Below are 12,743 nucleotides of genomic sequence, written 5' to 3' on the forward strand. Positions count from 1 at the left end.
ACCCAAACCAACACCAATATCACATACCAATATCACATACCACACCCAAAACCCAAAATCACCCCATCTTCCAAACCTTTTTTTAAAAACATGGCTGGAAATTGGTACCCAAACCTAGATTCAGATTACAGTTACGAGGATTTATGGTCGGCACCGGACCAAGCGATGTTTTATTCGGGGTCGCAACAACCATCCGGCTTTCAACCATCCAACATACAACCGTCTCCTAACTTTGTAGTTCCGGAGACACAAGAACCAGAAGGTGAAGCTGCGGGACAAAGAAGACGCGTCCACCGGAAAAAACAAATTGCAACGGACGGGTCGGGTTCGGCTTCGACCGGAAGGACGAAACGGAAAATCACTCCGTGGTCATCGGATGAGAAGGAAGCCCTGTGTCGGGCTTGGATAGTCACTTCTGAGGATCGGCGTTGCGGTAATTGTTTTAACGTTTTTAAAAATGATTTTTAATAAAAAAGTTAAATGACTTACAAATTTATTTATGCATTTTGCAGCGGACTACCAAAAGAGCAAGGTCTTTTGGACAAATGTTAGGGAGACGTTCTATTCGCTCGTTGGGAGTACAGAGAGGAACGCCGATATGATTTCGGGTCGGTGGACCGAAATCAGAAAATTTGTCGGCTTGTTTACTAATCTGTTCAACAGGAACGCCGGTCGTATGAGACCAAGTGGCAGTGACGATTTGGCGGTTTATAATTTCACTGTCGAAGAGTGGAGGCAGGAGTGCCTGCGGAGGTATGGGACGGTGAAGACGTGGGACGATGTAAAGGTGTGGGAGAGGTTGAGAAGGTGTTCTAAGTGGGTTGAGCTGGTGGCGCCGGACGTTGATGCGGAAGTAGGGCCGAAACGGACTAAAACTAGTTCGTCTGGAGCGTACAGCACTTCCGCCGGGTCGGATTGCCGGGTTGGATTCGACCTAAACGTTGCGGGGGAGGAAACGTCTTCACCGCCGAGAAGGCGGCCATTGGGAAGGGACGCCAGGGGCAAAAAACCGGCTGAGGGGGAAGCCGTAAACATCAACGATCTTGTTGAATCCCTCAATAAATTCAACAAAACCATGGAGGTGGTCTCTAATGACAAAAAGGAAAAAAAAAGAATGAGAGATTTGGAATTCCTTACAAGAGACTTCAGTAACCTAAATCCGGTCGACCAAATGCTGATGGAAAAACAAAAGGAACGTATCCGGAAGAGGTTGATCGAAGAAGACCAAGCCGATTAATAAGAATAATGTTTTTTTTAATACTTTAATTTTTTTTAGATATTAATGTGTTTTTTTAATTAATGTGTGTTTTTTTAAATAATTTATGAGTTTTTTTAATAATACGTTTTTTTAATACATTTATAAAAAAATTAAAAAAAAAACCACTCGCGCCCCCTCTCGCGCCCCTCCACACCATGTCCCGGGGCGCGAGCACCACTACCAACACCCATCTTATCAACTTTCTCTCTCTGCCACACGTCACAATATTATTGGCTGGCGCCCCCACTCGCGCCCCCTCTCGCGCCCCCCACACCCCTCAGCCTTAGTAAGTTATTGGCGGGATCTAGGGTTTATCGATTAATTGGTCCCTCAACTTACTGAAAAAAATTATTAATCAAATAAAAGATCGTGTGAAGTCTTCTAGTAACGGAAAACACAGAATATTTTTCCATGTGTCCTTACTTTATCCATAAGTTTGATATATCATTATTGGACCTAAAAAACAAGGGAAAAAATGGGTCAACATCATACAAGTTGTCACATCTTATCCATGAAATTGATTAGCGATCGATCACTACACAACACACAATTCCAAAATTTCAATAAATGCTTACCAACTACAATTCGTCCCCCACGCCTTCATGTAAATAATATTTCAATACATACGATGGCGAAACTTGAACTAAGATACCGGAGAGGACTCAAAATGTATAAAGAATTTCAAAAAACGGAGGTGGCGGGCTCAAATTTTTGACCGAAAACGGCTAAATTTACACTGCGTATAAAAATTTTTGGACCAAAACAGGTAATTTACACTATTACGTAAAAAAACCAGGAGGGGGGGGGGGGGGGGCACCGCCCTCACTAACCTCGCCACTGAATACACAATTGTTTGGTTTTCTCTCAATTTGTACATTTACCTTCTTTTAATAGATAAACTTAATGTGGTAAAAATGGTAATTACATATAAGTTTTATAAAGTTAACATAAAAGTCATATACAATATAATATTAGAATCCGTGAAATCATTTTGTTATTGTAGACTTGTAGTTGTAGATGCATCATGTATTTAATAAGGTAAACGAGTGCGACATCGGTTGGTATAAAAAAACAATTATAAAGTTAACTTGCAAAAAACAAAAAAAATAAATAATAACAAAACTTAAAATTATTCTTGTTGCAAATAAAAAAGAAAATACAATTAAAAAAAGGTAAATTGCAAAAAAAAATAGCAAAAAAAAAACAACAAAAAAAACCTTGAAATCCATCTTGTGACACCGACGGTTTTACTATATAGTATATATAATGTGAAATTTATGTGCTAACTAAATGTCTTCAAAAATAAAATCAGACTCAAAAACAAAATTCCAGTTAACTATGATATCAAGTTTTCAAGTGTTTTGATAATAAGAAAGGGTTTATTAATTATGTTATTTTTAAGCATAGTTTGTTTTTGTATATTTGCAATAATGTAAAAGTGTTATCAAAGAAAATATAAATCTAGATGTATCACTGTAGGTTTGCCATGCCCGGAAAACACACGTGGATCATACGGTAATCGACTCACCGTGGCATAAATAAAAAGCCTCACAGTACATCATCCTTTAGTAAGACTAACAATTAACAATTAACACACAATACATGAAAAAAAACTACAATCACACATATTAGAGGCATACTCCTAGGGAGTAATCAATTTTACAAGCCATAGTTTTAATATTTCACAACTCGTAATTTTTCTATGTCATTGACATAATGACATTACCCAAGTTGTAAAATTTTATAGACCGGGAAAGAAGGGAATACCATTTTGAACATTATCGCTTCAAAGTGTAGCCATCAATCGAGCTAGTCGAGAGGTAACTCTACAATACTCGATCACATTAACATAAACTGAGAAGAGGAAATCCATCATACTAAAAAAAGAAAACTTCGATATAAATATAGATCGTGGCATATTATTCATCTTCTGGCTGAAACTAGAAGAACTAGATTAAGTCAATAATCATATGTCATGTGTCGTTAATGTTAACGGCCTAGACTTAGATTTCAAACGGTCCATTAATACGTCGACACATATACCTATCTAAACGTTTTTCTTTTATCCATCATTACAACAACATATACCTATCCAATGGTCGTATGCCACTCTTTCTCTATACACTGTTGAGTAAGAGATCATATAAAAAGAAAACTTGGAAGTTTAATATGATGATTACAACGCTAGTATAATGTGGGCTTAGAGGACATGATGAAGTAACCACCTTTTTAAGCAGCTATGAGGGTTTGGAGTTTGGACAACAACAACCAACTAGATGTTTACAATAGCAAGATATGGTTTGCGTTAGTTAACAATTAGCCAAACCATTTTTAATCCGAAACAACAGTTAAACGTGTGATGATAATCCGTGGGCGGATGTATATTCGTACACCACAAGGTACCAGCATTTGTTATTATCTTATAGATAGTACCTTTGATGCCTATCAGCAAGCTTACATTATAGCTATAACAACATTAAACAAGCTACACTATCATCATGAAGTTTTCGAAACACCATAAGTACTCCCCTTGAGAAGAAAGGAATACTATGAGTCGGTTTTGAGTTTAAACTGAACAAAAAAAAAATGGCCTTTTAGTTTGTTGAAAACCGTAAAAACTAGTTATTACACATTTGGATTAAATATTTAAGTTACTTTACTATTAATTTGTTATAAATTACTTAACACGCAAATTAAAAATGAAAATCTATGAATTTGGTTTGGTTACGACGATTTTAATTACATGCAAGATGGAACTGAAAAATCAGTTTTTACATAAACATATATTCAAACCACTGCCTTTTTGTGTGGGTTGGTTGATTCGATTTTCACGGTTACGGTTTAACACAGTCACACACCTATGTCCCTCATTATTAGTTTCCAACGTATATTATACACCACTTTCTACATTTTACAATCTCTCTATTGTTATGAATCTTGTTAACAAATTGAATTACGCCTTAGCTTGATTTATCAATCAAATTATATCTTCTACATTCTAATACTGTATGCATGGTGATTAGAGATTAAGTTCGCGTAGTTACGATTACTTGCACATCTAAGCCCTAAATCTGAACCGTTGATGTTATACTTGAACTGGTCATCTTAAATCAACGGCAGATGTCACACACACCTGGACTCAGCTTACACCCCGAGAAAAACGTGCAACTCTATTACAAAATAATATTAACTCTCTTTATCATAGTAATAATAATAAAAAACTTATATACGACTTACGTGGTTACTCATTATTTTAGTTTATCTTGTTCGTGTCACCGCGGGAAATAACGTCCCGTTACTATTACTAACGGCGTTAAATCCAATCGAAACGGCATTTCACAGCAGTAGGTAATTGTTTCAGTTCCGTTGACGGCGACGATACGTTCGTCGGAGTGTAGTTAACCGTCCGCCGGTACGGACCGAACCACTTGTTCTGCATGAACCGGTTTTTTCTCCACGGCGGGAGGAGTAATCCTCTGCTTCTCAACGACCGTTTCGTCTCATCGCTTAACAACTTCACGATCTGCTTCAGATCTTCACTTTTTCCGACGAAAACCGCCGGAATGTGACGTAACAACCGGCGGAAGTGTGGCGTTTCTCTCGCGATGTCGAATTCTCCGGCGAAGCTCAGATCGACGTAGTAGCGAGTGCCGGAATCCGTACGGACGACGTCGATGAACTCGTAGTTACCGGAGGTAAGTCCGCCGCAGGTATTCCACTTCGTTTTACTTATCGCTGCGTTATAGCCGTTGTTTTGAAGATATAACATCACGTTTCTGTTACGGATCTGTCTGTTAGGGTTTGTGGATTGAAAAAGCTCATTCGCTGTTAATAGATTAGCTAACAACGCGTTTCTAAACCTATCAACGTTTTGATTATTAAAAACTGACATCAAATTCGAAATTATAACGTCCGTACGATCGGAATCGGAATCACATTCCAGATCTGAATCGTTATCGTCATCGGAGTTAGGATTACGATGTTCTCCATCGTAACCGTCGCCATCGCCGTCGTTTTCTCCGGCGTGGTGGAGGAAACAATCGAGTAGTTCCGATAATGTGTCGTCGTCTTCGTGTCCACTGTGTTCGCTGCCGCTGCTAACGTACGCCGGTTGTGGTATATCCCGCCCGACGATCCGATCCTTGACTCGGTCGTCTAGCGGGTCAGTGACTCGTTTTGTTCTGGTAAATACAGGCATTATTATTATTATTATTATTATTATTATTATTTTCTGTTGAATGTTGTACTGTGATGTGTTACAGAAACTTAGAACGATTTTTGGTTTAAATTTATAGATGAAATGGAAGGTATTTGATCTAGAATATTCGATTTTTGAAATGGATTTAATTTAATAAAAAAATGAAATGGTTTTAATCAATAATTCAACGTTATCATGACAGTTCCTTTAATAAAGTATCTAAACAAGATTATGAGATGGCGCAGTAGCATGTTGTACGGTACAAGTTTATTCAAATTTAAGCTATAGGCATATCCATAGTAGATAAAAGTTTATTCCAACAGTAACCAAATAACGAATAATGGTTAGTTGGCGCGACGTAGCAAAATAATAATATATGTAAATGTAAATTATAATCGTGTCACTTTATTGTTATGGTATTTGATATTCGTAATGGTTTATTGAATGTACTAAAAAAAACATATACAATAGCAAGATACTTTTAAATAATTATAATTACTTTACATGAAACCGAAAATTCACGTCACATTAATCGTTTTACTAAGTTACTCTTTGCGGGTAAAAAAATGTCAACTTAAAGCACACTACTCCTTGTTTCGTATGATCTCCGCTCATGGACGTCTTTGGTTCATACCTCTAATCTCTATGTCCTGAATGTAACATCCTTGGCAAACACAACATCGTCTCACTCTTAGGCTATCCCACATCGGCCGTGGACAAGAGAGATTCTTGGTTCATAAGTAATGTCCTGCCTTTTAACATCATCAACGCGTTTTGGGCTTAGTTGTCTGTGGAGCACATGAAAACTCCACGGTTAAGTGTGCTTAGGTGGAAGTAGTATTAGGATGGGTGACCACCTGGGAATTCTCTACCTGGGCAACAAAAAACAAAGCCGTCTACCTGGGCAACAAAAAACAAAGCCGTGAGTTCCCGGATGGGCAACCCATCGGGGGCAAAACGGACAATATTGGTGGTACGAGAGACCGGGTTGTTACACTAAACGTTGGTGTCATATCTTATAAAAAGAGGTCTGACGACTCTTATAGCTTTTTAAATAGAAATGAAATCAAAACTAAAAAGACCGTGAATTGAATTTGAAGGGCTGTAATGCTATACATTTGACAAAAATGTTAGGTGAATACTACGAGCAGTTGAGCTCCGATAAATATGTTTTAAGTACTTTTTATTTTTGTGTAGTACAAGAGAGATGTAACTAGTACTTCACTTTCTTTTTCCCTATCATTGTATCTACTAACCATTAGGTAATGTAATTATACTGAGCATGAAACACGCTTTATATATATTAAATTTAAAATAACGTTATCAAACTAATATAGAAGACTTTAAAGTAACAATTTGAAACGTGTAAACTTTATAGTTCAAGTAGTTTGAAATAGGATGTTAAATCATAATAATATGGGTGGAAAAGGGAAGTGTGATGTGGAGAATAGATCAGAGAATCACGTGTCGTTTATACGAGGAATGCGTGGGACCAGCGTGATGAGCACGTGTCAGAGAGAGAAAATGAAAATGGAGGTGGGCCCAGCCCCAGGTGGTGGTGGCTCTTGGGTTCACCAAGGGTGGTGCATTCTAGAGGCTTGGGTTCCAAGAAAGGGGTCACCTCCTACCGATGAGTCTTCAATTTTAAGGACTATTTCTAGCCCTTAACCCTTATCATTAGGACTTAAGTCAAAGTTAAAATTAATCATGAGGTATATAGTTAAAATTATTTATATAGTGTTTTATTGAGTTTTTTATCAAACTAGTGTAGTTTGTAAAATTATTTACCAATCTACTATAGTTTAAACATATTTACCAAAATGAGTATTTTTAATAGGACCCACCACCCACTCACTTCATCTTCTTCCTTTTAACCTAACCACTCTTTCTCTCTCTATCTAGACCACCACCATACCACCACCATGTTCTTGACAATCTCTGACGGCCTCCGATACCTCTGCTGGAAATATAGTACATGATGCCGTGGTGAAAAGATTAATAGAAAACACGATGAATACATCAATTATTTATAAAATAATCTGCCGAGAAAAGATTATTCATCAAAATAATCAAACTCAACGATTTCATCATTTTCTTTCAATTTTTGCGTAAAGATATTCACCTAAGAGCTCATTATTCAACTCCGCCGTTAGTGATTTCACTGAAATTCAAACCCACAAAAGAATCATCCACGCCGAAAAATCCAAATCTGCAGAATCTGAATCGCCGGCGCCGGCGGATACATACGCCGGAAAACTTATGGGTACACTAAAGTCTGGTGCAATCCTAGGATCCGGCGAGTACTTCAAGGATGTCTGTCTCGGCACGCCACCATGGCATCATGTATTATATTTCCGGCGGAGGCATCGGAGGCCGCCGGAGATTGTCAAGAACATGGTGGTGGTATGGTGGTGGTCTAGATAGAGAGAGAAAGAGTGGTTAGGTTAGAAGGAAGAAGATGAAGTGAGTGGGTGGTGGGTCCCACTAAAAATACTCATTTTGGTAAATATGCTTAAAACTATACTAGATTGGTAAATAATTTTACTAACTACACTAGTTTGGTAAAAAACTCGTGTTTTATTAATTCAAATTAAAGAAATCAATTATATTTCTAACTTTTATTTTCATCATCTATAGAAATTTTGTTTTGAGACAAAGGTAACTTTGTTTGTTTTCAACTTCTATTTATGTGACGTAAACAATGTATAAGATTTGGATTGAGATAAACATCAGCTAATTTTTCATTAAGAACACACGACGCTGATTTTTAATTAAAATAATATTGTCCTCGACAACTAAAGTGAAAGTTATTATTGATATTGATCACATTGGCAATAATAGCATATACTTTATGTCTATATAAGGAATGCAGGGGGAAACTAAATTGTGAAATACACCATCATCAAACTATGCAAGGAGACAAGGCGTTCCAAGTTTAGGATAATGAAGAACGTTTTGCGTTATTAGCATTATTCATTTTTACAATTCACATCATGACACTATGCAAAGGAGGTTGAGTAACTTCTTTTTGTATCATCTAGTACCTGATAATCATATTTACTTGTAACATACATATAATAAATCTAATTTATTTTCAAAAGATGGACACGGTACAAACATTTGTAGGTCCCTATTATAGACTATACGAATAATGTATTTTTAAATAACATTATATAGATTAACTAGGTTATAACCCGTGTACTACACGGGGCTGGGTACAAAAACTTTTAACTTAACACCATCAATTATGTTTAACATATATTGACAAAAGAACATTATCAAATAACATGATCGAATTATACTTAAATAAAAGTTAGAATATATAAATATAAAGCATTTGATAACGTGAAGGTTTAAAGTTATTGTTGTTCAATTGGCCACATGTTATTAATGTTATCTATAACATCCGAAAACAATTTACAAGTATTTGGAATTATCACATACGCTATGCAATGTATCTTCATCGAATTAATATCGAAAAGCCCAATTTATATCAAGTCAAAATATAAGTGATTCTGTTTCTTTCTATGCCCAAATTCGTCGATATCTCTACTACTACTAATCTTTTAGGCACATTTTAAATTAAGAATTCTTGGTGAGTATACATGTATTTATTATCATGCTTGTCGTTTAACATCAATAACAAAGTGTAAGTGACAATTCAAATACATATTAATACATAAAAAAACCAACTGGCAAAGCGATATCAACAACATACACAGGTTGAATTCTGTAATCAACAACATATACTTAAGTGCTAAAAAATAGCATTCCATTTAAGTTGTTAACTTTCATGTGTTGCAATAATAATTTAAAGATAATAGGGGGAAATTGAGTAATACTTGATAGACCCACGAACAATAAGTGGAAGGAAGTTATATTATTTGGCAAACAGAACCCATGAATTCAAGATCATTTCTTCAATACAAACCATATCCACTTAAGGTCTCAATTCTGAACTGAAGACAAACATATCATTATTCGCCCACAACGTTTATTCTGTAAATAATACATCTGAAATCATTTGTTCAAAAATCTACAACACTATAATAACATTAATACAATTACACAAATTGGCAACATGAAATGAGTTAATAATGTTAGCAAAATGTCAAGTATGAAAGTCTCTTAGTTAATACAATGACAACAATCAAGTATCATGAATACATGCTTACTAATCTTTAAAACATTTTGAGGACAACCTTTGTTTTGAAATTAAATTCACAACAATCATCAAAACCGCCTCAATATTCTCACATTCTAAAGAACACACAAGAACACACATGACTACATGAGTAATTCATTCCAATGTGGCAATCATAGCTTCATTTTTATTTCTAGCTTCTATTAAAGAAAATATAGCAATATCATCGCATTATAACGAAAACCAACCCAAATGGAATAACCTAAACCAATGAACACCCCTAGTATAAATAATGTAAAAGTAAAAATACCATTGAGATGCCTTAAATAAGAAGTCCATTGGAAACTAAATACTCACCACGTTTTGCTTTTCTTTCGCCGAGCGCCCAACATGATTTGTGGCCTTGACAATATTAATGTCCAATTCCTATGGAAACCCAAGTATGTGTAGAAGTTGCCAAGGAGAAGCAGCGACTTCGATGTTGCGTTAACATACCTGCATTTTTTTTGGATTTGAGATATAGGTGAGCTGTTGTTGTCTATGTAGTAAACCGATAACGGCTGTCAAAATTTGATTTCTAGTTAGTTACCGCGGTATTTTTGAAGCATGAACCAACTTCTAATTGAAGTAATTATCCCATTAAAAACACTACTGCCATTTTTTCGAGTCAGGTATCATTTTGAAAAATAAACCTTCTTGGTAAATAAAAACTTGAAAATAAATACAGTTAACATGATTAAAACACAAAGATACTAATTTCAATCCGAGAGAGAAACATAAATACATGCATTTGTAACTGAATCAACTGATTGCTACTTCTTCTTGATCTTACCTGCACAATTGATCTAAACATTGTCATCATCATCTTAGCATTCTTCTGCCATCTCAAACCTAAAGTTCACAAATTTCAAAGTAATCAGATGCATACTTGATAAATGAACTGTGGTGTAAGGTTTGAAATTTCAAATCAAGTAAAAAAGTTAGAATTATTACTATCCTGGAATGAAGGAAATTTAACTCTTTAAGAGATCATATGATATTTCAAACATAACATTTTATAAAAAAGGTAGCAATATAACTGAAAAATTTTACATAATCACAAAGATGGACATCAATTTCAAAGGTGCTATCCACCCTGAGGCCAAACCTACCACTTGATGTAAATGTGAATAAAAGAAAAGATCATCATCGCAAAAGTTATCACATGTAAGTTATTAAGCAAAAGTTAACACTAAAAGTTAGAATTGAAGATCAAGTGTACCATCACAGGATACATTTACTTGAGTGTAAATCAAACGGATGCTTCTCTGCCGCTTCAACCTTGTAATATAAAACGATACAGAGCAACTCAAATCATTGAAACAATCAGCATGTAGATATAGAAGAAACTAATTAGTCGATATTTGGGGATTACAACAGATCAAACTCACGGTGATAATGAGATTAGCGAGAAGATAATCACTGGGGAGAAGAAGGAGCGGTTCGATTAAGGATCAGTTAATTAACTGTTCAGTTAGAGGGAAGATGTTAGAATAATTGAGTTTTGAATTGTAGTCTCCTAAATTAAACGATGGTGAAGCCAGGTGTCAGAATTACGTAGAGTGAAAATAAAAGGGGAGGTTGATGTATGGATGATACGTGTCAAAAATCCTATTTTATATTTACAATTGAGTTTTGAATTGTAGTCTCCTAAATTAAACGATGGTGAAGCCAGGTGTCAGAATTACGAAGAGTGAAAATAAAAGGGGAGGTTGATGTATGGATGATACGTGTCAAAAATCCTATTTTATATTTACAATTGAGTTTTGAATTGTAGTCTCCTAAATTAAACGATGGTGAAGCCAGGTGTCAGAATTACGAAGAGTGAAAATAAAAGGGGAGGTTGATGTATGGATGATACGTGTCAAAAATCCTATTTTATATTTACAAATGAACTACCCTTGTTTCCCGTTTTAGTTATCTCAATATTAGCTATAATAATTATAAATCATTGACTTCCCACAAGAACTTTGTTATGAAATAAATGTGGAAAATGCTCCACTTTAGTAAAATTATATAAGTTTTCTTAGACCATCTATGGTTATAATTTTTTTAAATTTATGCGTTTTGCGACACGTGACGGTTCAGTCAACATTTAAGAGTTATGTAAAAAGCTGTGTAATAATAAGAAGCCATAACTTTCATGCAATCAATACAACTTAATTATTTTTCTCTCACAAAATAATAAGAAGCCATAACTTTCATGCAATCAATACAACTTAATTATTTTTCTCTCACAAACTAGCGTTATCTACATAAATCTCCAACCAAAAATTGGACCAAAACTTAGGAGGGGGCGGTGTGGGTGGCGTTTTGGGGAGAGTTATGGAGCCCAAAATGTTCCACTACATATGATCTTACTACTAATTAAAGGTTTTGTTTCGATCTATTTTGTAAAGTTGATCCCAACTAACATAAATCTAATTTATCCATATATTTCAAGACTCACACTACAAGATGAAAATCATACTCATCTCTATCAATCTTGGCCCCAATGAACACCACATATTCGCATGTGGATTTCCATATGATGTAGTTTGCTTGTAGTGACTCACTGCTTGATGAACACCGCATATCCCTTTATATATCCATAATATGATATCGACCTTTTGTGCTTCTTTTGATTGATCCGTAAGTTTGTGATCTTGAAATAGATCTTTTTAGGAAGTAATGGAACTTCCTTCCAAAACCTTAACTAACACTTGTTTTGCGATGTCTGTGAACGCTATCAAATCTAGCTTAAACAAAGCGTTAGCTAGCTTTTCTGTTTCGACGTCTAGGAAGTTACTCTAACTAACATGTCTATAAAGATTTCATTAGTTTTTTTTATCACTTTCTAGTATTTTTTTAATGTACAAATCATTTGCTTCAATCCATAGGTTTTATTTGTTTTTGTTACAAAATAGCATCAGGCTAAGAGATTCTATATGCCTCTTTAGGATAAGGCCTTGCTAATAGGCTATGTATAAAAAAAAAGTTGTGTAATTTGCATTCAATACCCTTATCTGTTAGTTTCTTCATGTATTTATAGTTTCAGATGCAGGTTGTAGACTTGTAGTAATGCATTGTAGTAATTACATGTTCACCTATTTGTTTGTCTACTT

The 12,743-nt window shown here is 35.3% G+C and overlaps 1 protein-coding gene across 1 annotated transcript; it reads right to left on the bottom strand.

Annotated features, from left to right (window-relative positions):
* Positions 1–4,571: 4,571 nt before the first annotated feature.
* Positions 4,572–5,456, bottom strand: LOC143548639 (uncharacterized). The gene has a single exon (XM_077039745.1). The coding sequence runs from the start codon at positions 5,454–5,456 to the stop codon at positions 4,572–4,574; it is 885 nt and encodes a 294-aa protein (XP_076895860.1).
* Positions 5,457–12,743: the final 7,287 nt, after the last annotated feature.

This window comes from Bidens hawaiensis, unplaced genomic scaffold (assembly GCF_021521415.1).
Source record: "Bidens hawaiensis isolate Kalapana, Puna unplaced genomic scaffold, B.hawaiensis_p1.1 tig00015206_1, whole genome shotgun sequence".
NCBI classification, from domain to species: Eukaryota; Viridiplantae; Streptophyta; class Magnoliopsida; order Asterales; family Asteraceae; genus Bidens; species Bidens hawaiensis.